The 15,497-nt window shown below is 52.1% G+C and overlaps 4 protein-coding genes across 4 annotated transcripts; 2 read left to right on the top strand and 2 right to left on the bottom strand.

Moving 5' to 3' along the window:
• Positions 1–3,594: 3,594 nt before the first annotated feature.
• On the bottom strand, positions 3,595–4,552 carry BO86DRAFT_376403 (uncharacterized protein; the record flags this gene model as incomplete). The annotated part of the gene is made up of 6 exons (XM_025670531.1): positions 3,595–3,656; positions 3,747–3,944; positions 3,985–4,073; positions 4,109–4,209; positions 4,334–4,424; positions 4,473–4,552. 6 exons carry the CDS (start codon positions 4,550–4,552, stop codon positions 3,595–3,597), a joined length of 621 nt encoding a protein of 206 aa, XP_025531289.1.
• A 775-nt stretch (positions 4,553–5,327) lies between these two features.
• BO86DRAFT_386361 (uncharacterized protein) lies at positions 5,328–6,344 on the top strand. The gene is made up of 2 exons (XM_025671310.1): positions 5,328–6,254; positions 6,307–6,344. The coding sequence occupies exon 1, from the start codon at positions 5,345–5,347 to the stop codon at positions 6,185–6,187; it is 843 nt and encodes a 280-aa protein (XP_025531288.1). The 5' UTR covers positions 5,328–5,344; the 3' UTR covers positions 6,188–6,254; positions 6,307–6,344.
• Positions 6,345–6,569: 225 nt separating this feature from the next.
• Positions 6,570–11,098, bottom strand: BO86DRAFT_190682 (putative nicotinamide nucleotide transhydrogenase). Its single transcript, XM_025666673.1, has 19 exons — positions 10,877–11,098; positions 10,246–10,801; positions 10,103–10,192; positions 10,046–10,049; positions 9,930–9,992; positions 9,610–9,870; positions 9,441–9,558; positions 8,936–9,391; positions 8,732–8,884; positions 8,545–8,685; positions 8,338–8,499; positions 8,118–8,288; positions 7,811–8,065; positions 7,627–7,760; positions 7,431–7,577; positions 7,211–7,379; positions 6,973–7,161; positions 6,847–6,921; positions 6,570–6,793 (listed from the first exon to the last, which is right to left on the bottom strand). Exons 1-19 carry the CDS (start codon positions 10,971–10,973, stop codon positions 6,762–6,764), a joined length of 3,273 nt encoding a protein of 1,090 aa, XP_025531287.1. The 5' UTR covers positions 10,974–11,098; the 3' UTR covers positions 6,570–6,761.
• Positions 11,099–12,927: 1,829 nt separating this feature from the next.
• On the top strand, positions 12,928–15,261 carry BO86DRAFT_304640 (putative amino acid permease; the record flags this gene model as incomplete). Its single annotated transcript, XM_025667630.1, has 10 exons — positions 12,928–13,044; positions 13,130–13,150; positions 13,207–13,255; positions 13,334–13,409; positions 13,469–13,694; positions 13,753–13,873; positions 13,948–14,291; positions 14,366–14,488; positions 14,555–14,957; positions 15,035–15,261. 10 exons carry the CDS (start codon positions 12,928–12,930, stop codon positions 15,259–15,261), a joined length of 1,707 nt encoding a protein of 568 aa, XP_025531286.1.
• Between the last annotated feature and the right edge of the window lie 236 nt (positions 15,262–15,497).

Raw genomic sequence — 15,497 nt, 5'->3', positions numbered from 1 at the left:
AGGAAGAGTCGAGGAAGAGGAAAAGTTTTGACGCCGCCGCAGCACGCCCGGATTTGCTGTGGCTGCACCGAGACTGGCCTTCACCGCCTTTGAGCCTTTTTTTTTTTTTTTTTTTTTCTTCATTTCCCTCACTGGAATATACGAGGATTCCAAAGCAAGCAAGAAAATATTTTCTTGTACTCAGTACTAAGTCCGCCCCCTATTCCAGAGGCACTAAGCACTACCCACTTTTTGAGACCATGCGGCGCCAAGGCCGATTGACCCGACCGGCGAATGGGAGTTTTTCTTCTCCCTGACCCTCTTTTCCCCAGCAATATCAACTGGAGACGGTGGATAGACAGTGGATAGACGCAAAGCTCCCTGCAGCGACGGTGCCCTGTCCTTGCAGCAAAGCCATGCATCGCCACCAGTTTCTTCAATCTGCCAGGGCAGATGAAGTCGTACAGACAATAAGGTACAGGGAACGGCCGCAATTGATTGTCCAATTTTCGAGCTTCCCTGAAAAGTAGAGGTATTAACAATACACAAACGACAAATTGTCCACCCGTGATCTCCGAAGATCCAAGTTCGCATAGGCCTCGAGGATCACCAAAGACAGTGAGAATCCGGAAAAGACGGGAAAATCCTCGCTCGAATCATTCGGCGATCCCCCGTCAAACTGGTGGTAGGATAATCTTCGGTGTTATCCGCCTGCCCAGAGAATAAGGATCGCCCAAAATAGATATGATAATCCATGATCTGATGCCACGCCGCTCCAACCTACGGAGAACCTCATCGAAAAAGAATTCAAACCAGACAAGAAGGCTGCATAGCCAAGATGAATGAACCATCATTCAGGAACTCCAATTTCCTCAACCCATCAACGGCCGAACCGTAATTCGACCTGCAGGAACACATCCAAACGGTGGTTGCAGCTTGAAACAGCCGAACAGCATGGAGGAGGGGCCAGGGGTAAGCCAGTCCGCCTCTTGGTTTGCTTGGTCCGCCCCAAAGGAAAAGAAAAAGCAACCAAGTTTTGTGCAGTTGGTGTTTGTTCGTTTGCCAGAAAAGAAGTTACCAAGTACGGAGACTGGACGAGGGATTCCAATCCTGACGGATGCAGATGCAGATGGCTGGTTGTAGCACGGAGGACTTGCTTATCGTAGTATAGAGAGGATGGACGACCGTGCTTTCGGCAGACTAACCAAACCAGCTGTATTTTTAGCTCGGTTTCTGTCTGCTCCATCGTCCTTTCCCCTTGCTGGCCTCACCACCACCACCACCACCCTTCATCCTACTGATACGCAAACTTAATGCAACCCCAGCGCTTCTGCGCGCGAAGTGATCAACAACTGACAGTCATGTACGAAGTACATCTTACCTCCATACCCATGCGATCTTGTTATCTTGGTTATATTTAGCTGGGCAGAATTGGAATTATTCCGTGCCGTGTGTCCTACCTACCTACAGAGCACTGTACTACCTGATACTCCTGATGCGCAGTACATCATCGTACCTATCAACCGCATACAACCCCAGCCACAATATCCCCCCCTGGCCAGAAACTGCGACGTGACGTCGACAGCAGACGGGCAATTTTCCGCCTTTGCTCAGGGAACACACATTCTCTCCCCAGACAAAGCTTCGTAGCTTTTTTGTCTTTCTCCGTCGACCTCACCCCCAGACTCCCCCTCCCCCCGGGCAATCCCAATGATCCTCCCGGGCGTTAATTGACAACCACAAGTGAAGCATTCATTGTTTCAGCAACCGCTGCAACAATCGCTTCTGTCAATGCTTATCGTGTCGAGGTCAATAATGAACAATGATCGTCCCTATTCTCCGTTCATGGCTCGCTTCTTGCTCTCGCGCCGGGCGCAGTCTGGATAGATCTGACTCCATTGAAACAGGATTCTTTCTTTCCAACCCCACCCTTTGCCGGCTTCACCCAGCGGTTGAGGGACCCATCCCCCTGACACTTTCTGGAAGAAGCCAAGGCTAATGCGACAAGAGGGGGAAAGAACCGGAGAATTATGGTCGGGGGATGAGCCACTGCACTGCTTGATTTGGGGAGAAGATAACGAGCAACTTTATCGCTGGGCGCCCGGGGGGAGCAGGTTCGCTCTGTGATCACCACGCTATCGAAATGGGGGAGGGGGCGTTTCATGTGTTCTATATATGGGAGCACACAACGTCAGTTTTCTGAAACGCGAACATATTCTGACAAATCTTTGCACATTATCGAACGCCACCGGTTGCAACTTGAGGATGTGAAGCCGCACAACACCCAAGGTTATGATGAGAGAGGTGTTATCGGGGAGAGGGACGGAGGACGCACTGTACCTCAGAAAAAGGCATGTCAGAACACACGGACCCGACACTGTAGCTTTTGATGTGCTTCACTACCCCTCTGCCAGGGAAAACATTATGACCCATGGAGTGCCCCCCCCCCCTCTCTTAACCATCAACACACCGCTAAAGTCGGGCGCGCGCATCTGTTGTCGTCGAGATATACCTTCAGGGTAAGAATGGATGACATGCGCCCCTGACCGGCAAGAGAAGTACGTAGACCTGGAGGGGGTCAAACATCCCGGTTCTATAGAGACCGTACATATAACCGGCAAATAAGCAGGCAGTGACCAAGAAAGAATCTTCATATCCCACACCTCACTTCTATTTTTTGCTTTCCCCCCCTTCCCTCTCCGTCCTCCGTGGCTATAAGTTTGTGTCTTATTGCTTGACCCACTTCAGTCTTTTTTTCCTTCTCTTAAACCGTGCAATATAAACTGCGGAGACCTCCCGAGCGAGCGTTGCGGCCGCCAACGGCCGTCCTTCTTCCCTGGACTGCTTAACTTGTTATAGTGTAGTCAAGTCACAGAAGTGGAGTTTACCCGCCCGGCTATGACAGCCCGTTTGCCAAATTTGTCCCTTGACATCTCCGAATCCCCTAAACTACCGTAAACACTCCTAGTCCAGATTTTTTCCTTGACCTACGTGCCTTGGCCTTGGCCTTCCACTTCCTTTTTGCTATGTAGAGGACAGAATGGAGACACCTGTCAAGTCTATCCAGGATAAACTCCCCCTGCCCCCTGATCCTGATCGTCACCGTTGAAATTTGTTTTTCATAACGTACAAAATCAGACAATATGACAGACAACCTTGACTCCAACAAGCCCCCCACTTACCAGAAAATGGAACCTCCGAAATGACCGAGGCTATGCCTCCCTTCTTTGGTATACAACTAACCCCCTATTCTGCGCCAGCATCCGGAGTAACGGTGCATATTACGGAGTCCTCAGACCGTTCAAGTGAGGCACCGTCTCCGTACTCCGTACCGCACAGTACAGTACTTATGCATTGCACTTGCCTCGTCTCCACGCAAGACCGTTGAGCGATGTGGGGAGGGGGCTGGCCATGTTGATTCACCAAAAGTCGGAGTCGGAATGACAGGTGGATTTTGGGTCTTAGTTTACCTAGTCTATACGGTGAACCTAAGCAAGTAAAGCCTAGGGTTGTTTGGTAGTTGTCGCCCGGGCAAACAGTCGTCTAAGTCTACCTAAGTCTAGTCTATACACTAGGAGTGATATCCCTGCACGATAGCGGCGGTCGGGATTGCATTCAGCCTGGTACTTCTTTTCTTTCTCGCTGCTGAAGAATGACGATATGATCCATGGCATAACCTTTTTCCTTTCGTCAGGTAGGTACTGTCAAGCTGAGAAGGGACCGGATTGTCAATCTAGGAGAGTTGATTAGCTGCATTTTTGGCACACCTGGGTTTCGGGTTTCGGATTTCGGGTCTACGATGAAAAGGAGGGGAGAGAATGTAATGAATCGTTGCGTCATTTGTGCAAGTGTCTTTGGAGTTGTAGTGCCGATGGATTTTGGTGGTTGAGGAAGGGAAGGGATGGATGAGGGAAGGGAGAGAGTTGTTTCAGTATGGTGGTTGTGTGCCTTCATGCCGCAAAGCCCTACATACATACATCCTACACACTTCTCTACCCTACATACAGGCGAATTTTCGATGTCGTGGTATCCAGGGAAAAGCAGGAGACCATCCACCAGCCAAGCTTGAGACGCGGAAAATATGCTTGTCTGAACTGCATTCTTTACCACTGCCCTGTCGTTGACTTACTTTTTTTTTCTCCCTTGAAAGTCGTATGATGGTGTGGAGCGGATCACAGGGAGGATGGTCTCTCTTGGCGGGATGTATGGGCTTATGCTCGCATTTCGTCGCTACGCGAACACACTACCACAAAAAAAAAAGAATAATGAAGATCAGCAAAGTGCTGTCTGGTAGCTAAATGACCGCTAACGGTGATTTGAGCCAAGTGGAGCTTGGTTTATTTCGCTTTCTTACTGTTGACGAGACAAGTGCCAACCGGATCTCTAGATCCTTGTTCGGTAGTTGGCCGAGTATAATCTTTTCCAATTCGTCCTGGGTAGTCCACCTATATGACGATCAACGATATATACTGACGTACAGTTTGCATGCATACCTGCAGTATTGCGAATTTCGGGGGCCTTGCAGCTTGGGTAGGTGTTTCTGTTTTACGGAACGATACCAGTATGCATACATTGCCCAACTTTTGCGAAAGTTAGAGTGCTGTAGGTTCTCCAGTAAGTATATGTTGATGTGTGGGGGCTTTAGGAAAGAAGTATAGATGCTAGGGTTTGCCGTTGCTCGGTCCTACGTGGGTTCAGTGTTGCGACAACTGTAGACAGAGTATGACCAGGCATTTGTCGAAGCCATACCAGTAGTTCTCTGTCATAAGCCGAACGAAAAGTGATGGACTTCATCAGCCTTCAAGAGAGAAGCATCGTCAAACATGACTAGTCAGCCGCGAGCAAATCTACTACCCTCATCGTCAGGATATGATCAGATGCTTTGCAATGGTTGTTCCTTTGTCTCCCCTACAGGAGCCTTTTCACCCAGACCGCCAACATGAGCAGAGATACTCGGTATCCAGGAGATATCCATAATGAAACAATGAGATGAACAGTAAGTTTCCGATAACTACTCTCTGTGGCAGGTAACTCTGGGAATTTTTCTGTAGCTTGCTAGCAGGACAATCCCGAGCCGCGTGGTATAACCGAAAGCCTCCACCCGGACTGTAGCATAAAGACTACCTGTATATAAACAGCAACATCTCCAACGAACACCACATCTCCCTATACAAGATCCCTCCAAACCACCAAGCACATCAACCGATACCCCTCCCAGCTAACAACCCGCAGACGATAGACACCCACAACAACCACAACAACCACAATGGCCACCAGCCCCACCCAATCGCCCCCGACCAAAACCGTGGAACAGGCCTTCCACACCGGCCTTCCGCGCTGCTGGACCCCGACCCGCTACCGCCTCATGACGGAGGCGCCCCCGCTGTCCACCCCAGAAGACGGCCACACCTACAAAGTCATCAGATGGATTCCCGCGCAGGTGTACCTGGACCAAGCGCGCGAGCGCTACACGGCGCTGACCACCCGCGACCGCCGCCTCCGCGACACCGAGCTCCCGACGCTGGAGTTACCCCAGGTCGCGACGGCCGAGGACGTCGGCTGGATGACGGAGGCCAACCTGATCCCCGGGGTGGATCGTCTCCTCGTGGGCAGCTGGCCGCTGGGCGGCAAGATTGTCGGCGGCTTCACGCACGGCCCCTGGGGCGAGAAGCTGTACGTCTGGACCCTCCGACTGGCGTGGGGGCTCAGCGTCGACATCGCCGTGCTGGTCATCAAGCCGCCGAACCAGGTGCGCGGGCTGGATTATCTTGGCGTCGTGGGCGGGGAGCGTCAGTGGCGAGGGGTCAAGGCGAGGCAGGCTGAGGGGGGCGACGACAATGGTGACGATAACACCGTCCTAACCCACGGCCTCCAAGCAAACGCCATCCCCCACACCCAGCAAGCCAGGAAGTACGGCGCCGTGCATGGCATCGGCCACGTCGCGCTCTTCGACTTCCAGCATCTGGTGCTCCTGGACCTCGATGGACACACGCGGCAGGAGAAAAATCCCGACAGCGACATCCCCGATCTGCTCACGGTGACGTACTTTGACGAGCAAGACCGCGATCTGAAGAACGGTGAGTGCTTCCATATGCTCCTCCTCGGGTTTGTGCTGAGCGCGATGGACTGTGTGCCCTTGTTGGTGCGGAATAGGCTACCTCCAAAGGATTCTGAGATGTCGGACCCGCGCCGGGTTCGAGAGGTGTAGACACTTCGTAGTTTGATCCGGTGGTGGTGTGAGTGATGCTCCTGCTATCCACTGGCATCTTGTAGTTCTGATTCAATGTTAACAGATTATATCATAAACGTATTGTTTTGAATGCTTACTCTGTTCAGAAGCAATTCATCACTTCAAATGAGTGTGGGTGCGACTCGCCTTTGAGTTATAATGTGTTTTGCGGAGGGGCACCGAGTTAAGTGTGGAAGCACCATACCGAGAGTGAATCTCCACATGCCAGCGACCATGAGTTGAGGATGACTCGCCCCAATTCTAGTCAAGAGTCTGCAAATAGTTATACCCTTAAATATCTCAAGTGTTGATTGTGTCGCTTGAATGAACTACCGCAGCTTTGTAATGTGAATCAGTCTGCCTGCGATAATAATAGCTACGAATGGAAACAACGACGAGCACGTTATTAAGTCTTCTCCATGTCTGGTGCACTAGCATACATCCTATGATATCCGAAATGATTGCGAAATCAGAGATTCCTGACCCCAAATCATGAGTCATCCATCCCATCTTGACGCGTCGCAGTGTCCATTCATATACTCGTTGAAAGGGTCTACTTGCGCGCTTCTATGGCGCTCTTGATAGCTATGAAGCGTTAGAACAGGTCGACAGCAGATACCATCGACGAATATACTTACCATCACAAGAAGTCTTCGCATCTCCAAACAACATCTTGGTCCCAGGCATAAAGAACATCGGGTTTGGTACGTCAGCTATCCAACAATTAGTATGTTCTCATTTATTCGAGAAACAGAGAACCCTACCGTATCCACTAGACATGCCGCGCTTCATCACAATGACCTCTTTGCTCTTCCATGCATGCAGCACGGGCATACCCGAGATGGGCGAGTCAGGTTCCAGAGCAATCGGGTTGACGGTGTCATTTGCGCCGATGACCAGAGTCAAGTCCGTATCGGGGAAGTCGTCATTGATCTCATCCATCTCGAGCACAACTGTGCCGAATCAGTCACTGGAACTAGGTGAACCAAGACAGGAACTTACTATCATAAGGTACAGAGGCCTCGGCAAGGAGCACGTTGCACTGCCCCGGCATTCTCCCTGCGACGGGATGAATGGCGAAGCGCACTTTGACGCCTTTGGAGCGTAGCATGTTAACAATCTCCGCGAGGGCATACTGCGCCTTTGCCACCGCCATGCCGTATCCGACAACCTGTTACAGCGGTCAGCTAAGCTCATAATCAGGGGAAACGAGATGACACACGATGATAACGCTTTCCGCATTTGAGAGAGCCTCGGCAGTATCGTCCACGGTAATCTGGGTTACTTGGCCTTCGATTTTCTTCGCTTGCTGAGGAGCAGCGATTCCGCCGAACAATACGTTCGTTAAAGATCGGTTCATCGCAACGCACTAGATCACATCAGAAAAGCTTGATGGTTGGTGAAGCTCAGTCACTGACCATAATATATGACAGAATGGAGCCGCTGACTCCGATTAAGGAGCCTACACTTGTGAGAAGCGGATTGTTAAGCATAAACCCCTCGGCTACCAAGGCGAAGCCAGAGTATGCGTTGAGCACGGTGATGACCACAGCTAAAATCTGTTAGCTAAGCAGCCATAATGTCTGCCGATGTCTGGCTTACGCATGTCAGCTCCACCAATAGCAGCAGTCGTGGTGTAACCCTTCAGAAAACTGAGTAAGGTATTCGCTCCTAAACATGTCGCAGCGATAACTGGTGATGCGGGTGCCATCGTCACGAAGGCCCCCATGGTGGCCACGTTAGTCCCAAGCAAACTCGCATTGATCAAATGTCGGCCTGGAAGTATCGTGGGTCGTGAGGACATGCGGCCGGCAAGTTTCAGGAAAGCGACAATCGAGCCCGTAAAGGTGACACCACCTGCTCGAGTTAGCAAGGACTCTATCCAAGTGACAGGTATTCACTCTCTCACCGATGAGAACACCGAGGTATGCCGTCACCATGTGTAAGGTCGAGATGTGTGAAACATCGGCCATCACACTACCAATGCTTGTGAGCACGGCCGCCAATCCAACAACTGAGTGCAAGGCAGCGACGGTTTGAGGAAGCCCAGTTGGTGTAATGCGACGGCCAATCAGTGCACCTAGAGACTATCAATACCACTACCATCCAGAACATAACGAAGAACATACCAACGAGCGAGCCCACGCCTGCCACGATGCCGAATTGCGTCAGGACCTCGGAAGAAAAGCCAACAGCCGCAAGAGAAGCAAGGATTCCGGCGCCAACCCCTAGGATACCAAGAATGTTTCCGCGTCTGGCAGTTTGCTGAGAAGCAAGTCCAGAGATGGAGGCTAATGAAATCAGCACTGGCACAATAGATGCATGATGATACATACCAATGCATAGAAGACTACTAACGAGATACCCGGCTTGAACCAGTCCAGCCATCCCGGTACTGGCAGCAGCAACAAAGCCGCCACCAAACAAGACACCCGGAATAGCATAAAGCCAAGGGTATTCCGGTGGATCAGTAGGCCCTAGATAGGGTCAGAAGATATATCGTAGTAAAGGTGAATCACTGACGTTTAAACATGTCCAGCATGCGCTTCGTGATTACAAAGCCTCCAGAGATGTTCATGAAGGCCATTAAGACTGAAGCAGCTCCTAGGGCTTCTGGAATCGTGCTGGGCATATACCCTCCGCCCATTATGAAGAATCCTCCGATGCCAACCATACCTTGGGACCATTAATACTATAATCTGACTGAAAAGGCTATGGCTAACTTACCAGAAATCGCATTCGTCACACTCATCAACGGGGAATGGAGAGCTGGTGCGACACCCCACACAGCACGATAGCCAACGAGTCCAGCAAGGCCAAAAGTCATCAGGTTCCCCATAAAGACAGGTCCGGTGGCCTTCCCTAGTGCAAGAGCTGTTCCCATACCAGCGGTTGTAGCAGCAACCTGACGGGTCACCTTCTGCCAAGGTGTTACTGCCAATTCTGCTTGCTCCTTTGTAGGCACAGCTGCCTCGAGCTTTGGAGCAGGGGGCGGTGCTGGGCGTGGCGCTGGCGGCAAGATCTTTCCGTCCATGGTGACGATTGAACCGCGAACAACCTCATCTGATAGGTCTATACCAAAGGACTTTTCTTGAGGGGCCATTGAGAGAAGGAACTTGGTAATATTGTTGGAGTACAGGGTCGATGACTGTGTTGGCAAGCGTGATGGCAGATCAGTGTATCCTGATCTAGTTAATTCAGATTTACTCCATAGAATCATGAATAGACAAACCAATGATAGTAACATCCTTGTATTTGGTCAATTGTCCGGGAACCGTCGCTTCACAATTGCCACCAGCCTCTGCGGCAAGATCCACGATCACCGAGCCGGGTTTCATTGCCGCGACCATCTACATCAGGGTAAGCGAGCTGTTCGATGAATTGATAAGATTTATTCTTACCTCCTTGGTAATGAGCTTGGGTGCAGGCTTTCCAGGAATGAGGGCTGTGGTGACTATGATGTCTACCTCTCGGCACTGTTCCATGAAAAGCTTCATCTCCGCTTCTATGAACTCTTTGGACATCTCTTTAGCGTAGCCTCCTTGACCAGAGCCGTCCTCCTGTATGTCGACTTCAATGAACTCGGCCCCAAGAGACTGAACCTGTTCACGGACGGCCGGTCGAGTGTCGAAGCCACGAACGATAGCGCCCAGTCTCCGAGCCTACGTCCCCAGCTGTCGGTAAACGAAGCTAATAGAATCCGTGGCGACGAAGCGCTTACCGATGCAATTGCACTCAAGCCAGCCACGCCAGCACCAATAACCAGCACTTTGCCAGGGGGTATCTAGGGAGTACTTAGCACGTCACGCAGTCAATCCGCTACATGAGCATTATCACCTTTCTACCATCAACAACGTTAGTGCATGGACATCAATGATGGGACGTGTCGCCTACCCAGCAGCAGTGGCCTGCCCGGTCAAAAACCGACCAAAGTGGTTTGAAGCTTCTAGAACCGCTTTGTACCCGGCGATATTGGCCATAGAGCTGTTCAGACATTATTAGTAAAGTGGGAAAGCTTCCAATATAACCTTACGCACCTCAGCGCATCGAAAACCTGCGCGCGAGAAATCCGGGGTATCATATCCATAGCGAAAGCGGTCACACCACGTGCGGCAAGTTCTTCTACCAATGGCTTGTTCTGTGCTGGGTACAGAAACGAGACAATCGTACTTCCTTGGCGCAGGTCCCGAACTTCATTGTTGGGACCCTGGAGTTGAGGACTACGGACCTTCAGCACGACCTGACTCTGAGACCAAATGGTGTTCCGGTCCACTAAGACCGCACCAGCTTCTTCATAGGCTTTATCCAGGAATTCAGCATTCTCGCCGGCCCCGCGCTCAACCAGAACACGCGAGAAGCCCTTTTTGAGCAAAAGAGCCACATTCTGTGGGGTAATAGCAACGCGTCGTTCGTTTGGAAAGATTTCACGAGGAACGCCCACAGTCAACGAGGAGTAAGGAGTGGTCGGGACAGCGGGGGACTCGGGAGCACTACTCGCGTATCTTCGGGGGTTCTTTTGTAAGGTTCCGATGAACAGCGAGGCGGCGTAATTGTATCCGAGCGCATACGAAGGGATTCGGATTGATGACACCACTATCGATCTCAAGTAACATTAGCAACCCTGCCACAAAGCTTGCATGACACACGTTGGAAGTGGAAGCCACATGCCTGGCTGCTGAAGGCAAAGCAGCGATTTCCCAGGATAGGTGCTCGAAGCAGCCTGGCAAGGCCGAAAGGCCAAGCGCAGGTACGAGGGCACACTCATTGTCGTACTCGGTAGATTAAGTAGCAAATGGTGGGATCCTGGGTAGTTTCATGTCCGGAGTCGGCTCAATGACGAGTGCCTCGCGGGAAATGGCGTCCAGGCAACATAGATGGTGTAACGTTGGAGGATGACGGGAGTCACCACGGTGAATAAAGATAAAGGGATGGCCGTAAGATTCACTTTACCAGGACAAAGAACTTAAGAATGATCCAACCAAGTGTGCAAACAGAGAGGAGACTGAGTGGTAAAGCTTATGGCTTTGGAAGAGGAATGAGTGGTTCTGGGCGGTTAAAATAGAAGAGGAGACAGATGATGGGCATTGCGGGGGAGGCCAGGCTCGTCGCGCGCAAGGGATGGGCGGCAAAACCAGCAACCATTCTTCCACGAGTATGATAAGTGAGTGAGTGAGTGAGTGGATGGATATGCGGTTCGGATGATCGGTATACTATTCCATCGGATCGCCCGATGACACGGTGCCGTGGGGGATGTGACGGTGGAGGGATTGTTGGCATAAAATGAGGGGAAGCTCGCGTGGGGAAGACGCGCCTTGATTGGCAATGAGAGCTGGTTGTCAGTGGCGCTTGGCGGGGGATGACCTGGTTGGTTATGCTCCGACTTGACTGTCAACCTGGTAATTGTTTAGGCTATCTTGGTCAGGAGATGATCAAGTGCATGGCAATCTACAGGATGTCCTGACTGACAACTCTACTGGACTCGAGGCAGACTTCCCAAAACATCGGCATGAATTCCGAACCTGGAACTTACCATGGATAGTCGCATACAGCCTGCGTACCTTATGACTATTAAGTATGCTGGTGTTTGTCCTGTTTGTACTATGCAGGTGACATTGTCGGGTACAGTTTAGCCGGGGCAATGAGGCCTGAGGCTTGAACCTCTCCCCCCAGTCTCGACCGAGTCAAACTTCTACTTACTATCTCCTGACCACGTGAATACAAGAGAAGAGTATTCAATGTTGGATCAGATTTCTCGCAACCATCATGCCCTACATATGTTGGCAGCGGCAATTACTCTAACAAAGAAAAAAAGCATTTACGCTGTCCGGTATAGGAGCCGCGCACGGATTTTTTCCTGAAAGCTCCACCGGTAGTGGATCCCGCTGGGATTTGATCACAGAATGATGTCGTTCGTTACCTTCCTCGTGCTTCCTTGCTTGCCTTGCCCGCCAACGGTCAGTCTCGACTTAGCGACTCTTTTCGAGTCGCTTCAGCCTGGACGCTACGATAAAAGAACTAGAAATTCACTCCCTCCTCAACATCGTACTGCTGGCCCCCCAGGCACTTGCTGGATGATCGTATGTTGAAGTACGGCTAGGATGGATCTGAAAACGGGGCCAACACGATGCTACCAAACCTACAACCTGCCTTAAAGTTCCCTCGCTGAGACCCACGGTGGTCTCATCCTGCCATGCACAACTGTTGATTGGAATTTTGGCTAAGAAGTGGAGAGTGCAGCTTGAGCTTCTATTTCTTCGCTCCCTCACCTGACGGGCTCTTGCGGAGCAGACATCTCCGGACTCAGTCAAGCCTTCGCGATCGCCTTCGAATCACCCACACGAGAATTGTAGTCTCTATAGAGGTAACACACGTTCGACCTGCGTAAACTGTCGGCTTGCAGAAAATCTTATATGTAGTGAAATTGCTCGGAACCCCGTCGGAACCTTATACGTTCCTTATAAGTTCCTTACAAGGTCTGGCCTGTTACGCGCTCAAACTCTTTTGGGAGTCTTTTCTGCCATTCGTTGGATCTTGTTGGCGGCTTACCTGGTGGGGTTGCCGGTTCCTGGCAAATCTCAATTCTATCAGCAAATTTCACCCGCCTTGAAAAGAGTCACCTTCGTCTCATTCATTACACTCTTTCTCTTCTTTTCTTTTCCGGTCTGGTATACAGAGTAACGCCAGTGTCGAATTCGCTGGCCTTGGTAACATCCCCGACCATGGCTACTCCGGCGCATCAGGACCAGTCGCAGCTGGTGGTTGACCCCAACACACTTCCTGTCGAAGCCGAACCGGTCAGAAGTCAGACTGAATCGCACGAAGATGCGAAGCTCTTGGTAAGTGTCGCGACAAAAGTCTCCGGATTTCATGGTCCATCAAAGGAACAAATTGCGGAACCCCAATGCTAACACACTCGAACAGAAGTCAATGGGCTACAAGCCAGTCAGTACTGGCCATTGACCCACATGGAAACGGTAACCGCTTATACATCTGTACAGGTCCTGCATAGAACATACACTCTCGTTGAGAACTTTTCAACGACATTCGGTAAGGCACTCTGCGCCCCGACCGGTGTATACAGCATGATTCTCATCTAGTACCGCATGCTAACCTCGTAATTGACAGCTGCGTTGTACTTCGTCGGAGGTGTGCGGGTCACATTCAGCACCGGTATCGCAGCAGGCGGTAACCTGGCTTACTGGTGAGAAAGAGCCGTCAACATCCCAATGGCGCGAACCAATGGCTCATGCTTTCACACAGGACGAGTTACCTGGTGACCATGGTCTTCACGTACATCACTGCAGCGGTCATTGCGGAAGTATGTTCAGCCTCTCCGTCCGCAGGATCCATCTACCTCTGGGCTGCAGAGGCAGGAGGCCCTCGGTTCGGTAGACTACTGGGCTTCGTTGTTGCATGGTGGAGTACCACTGCGTGGACGACGTTTTGCGCCAGCAACACTCAGGCTGCAGTGAACTACATGCTTTCCGTACGTGTTACCCGCCTCTCACTACGCTGGATCCAGGGTGCTGATAAAGCAACAATAGGAGTTGACAGTTTTCAACGTCGACTTTCCGAAAGACACCTCTAGCGTCAAGTTCCGCGCCGTGCAGTGGATCTGCACTGAGATTCTCCTGGCATTGGCCGCGCTCCTGAACTATCTACCGCGTATGTTGAATTGAACCTCCCTGTCCCTCGGGTGTGCGATAGCACATACCCAGACTGACGCGGAATCCTTCTAGCCCGTGCATACAAATGGGTCTTCTACTGCTCGTCCCTCATCGTCCTGCTGGACTTCTTCCTCAACCTGATCTGGCTGCCCATCGGAGCCGCCAACACCTGGGGCTTCCGCACGGCGGAGGAGGCCTTCATGTCCACGTACAATGGCACTGGCGCCCCTGCAGGCTGGAACTGGTGTCTGTCCTACCTCGCGACGGCCGGTATCCTGATCGGATTCGACGCTTCTGGCCACGTCGCCGAGGAGACCAAGCACGCCTCCGTCACCGCCGCCCGCGGTATCTTCTGGAGCACCGTGGTCAGCGGCATTGGCGGGCTTGCAACGATCATCCTCTTCCTGTTCTGCGCGGTAAGCTCTCCACATCTCGCGGCGTCACCTCCCACGCCCAAAGCAAAGCACAAACCCACTAACCTCATCGCCAGCCCGACCCGGACACGCTCTTCTCCTTCGGCTCTCCGCAACCCTTCGTGCCGCTCTACGCCGTCGTACTCGGCAAAGGCGGCCACATCTTCATGAACATAATCTGCATCGTGGCCCTGTGGCTGGTACGAGTCCCCTTACCCCCAAAGCACCACCCACCAAACACCCCCTAACTCTTCCCAATAAAACAGAACACAGCAATCGCCATCCTCGCGGCCTCACGCCTCGTCTTCGCCGTCGCGCGCGACGGCGTCCTCCCCTTCTCGCACTGGGTCTCGCAGGTCAAGAACGGCCAGCCGCGCAACGCGGTCATCGTGGTCTGGGGCGTCGCGGCCCTGATCTCGTGCACCCTGCTGCCGTCCGACGTGGCCTTCACCTCGCTCGTCTCGGCCGCGGGCGTCCCCAGCGCCGCCGCCTACGGCCTGATCTGCCTGGGCCGGTTGCTGTGCACGCCCGACCGCTTCCCCAAGCCCGAGTGGAGCCTGGGCCGCCTCAGCAAGCCCTTCCAGTTCATCGGCGTCTTCTGGAACGCCTGGGTCGTCGCCATTCTCTTCTCGCCCTACGAGTTCCCCGTCACCGGGGCGAATTTGAACTGTATGTGCCCCCCAGCCCCCATTTCACTAGTTGTGTCTGTAAGACGTAAACTGACGCTGACGCGAAAAAAAAAACAGACGCCCCCATTATCATGGCCGGTGTGACCATCTTCGCCCTGATCTCCTACTGGGTCACCCCGGAAAGCGCCTGGTTGCCGATCGATCGGATCTCGCATTTCATCGATAGTAAAGGGGCGGTGCAGAGCTCGGTGGAGGAGGTCGGCGTGAGTAGTAGTAGTGTTGGTGGTGGTGGTGGTGCTCGGGCGGAGAATGGTGGTGGACCTTCCTCCGAGACGACGGCGTGATGCAGTTGTGAGAACTTGGTGGATTCCGCGGCGATCTGTGTTTCGGTTGCGCGGTGGACGCTTGGGATGGTCTCCGGTCTGATCTTGTCCCTGACGAATTGCAGGAGAGAGGGGAGAAGCAAAACATAAAAGTTTATTGGTTTCGGTCAAAATGGAGATGGATGGAGAAGAAGAAGGGTATGGGTTGGTCAGTTTATATGTATAATTAATTGTAGATATCTAGATGATGCATTAGA

Source organism: Aspergillus japonicus (genome assembly GCF_003184785.1).
Source record: "Aspergillus japonicus CBS 114.51 unplaced genomic scaffold BO86scaffold_6, whole genome shotgun sequence".
Taxonomy (NCBI): Eukaryota; Fungi; Ascomycota; class Eurotiomycetes; order Eurotiales; family Aspergillaceae; genus Aspergillus; species Aspergillus japonicus.
The sequence above is the reverse complement of the archived record's forward strand: the minus strand, read 5'-3'. Positions and strand labels throughout refer to the sequence as shown.

Coding starts and splice junctions, on each gene's coding strand:
- BO86DRAFT_386361 (XM_025671310.1), top strand. CDS start 5,345: ATGACGGAGGCGCCCCCGCTGTCCACCCCAGAAGACGGCCACACCTAC.
- BO86DRAFT_190682 (XM_025666673.1), bottom strand. CDS start 10,973: ATGAGTGTGCCCTCGTACCTGCGCTTGGCCTTTCGGCCTTGCCAGGCT. Junction 10,193..10,245: donor CAGGTTTTCGATGCGCTGAG/GTGCGTAAGGTT, acceptor ATGTCTGAACAG/CTCTATGGCCAATATCGCCG. Junction 8,686..8,731: donor CATGCTGGACATGTTTAAAC/GTCAGTGATTCA, acceptor GACCCTATCTAG/GGCCTACTGATCCACCGGAA.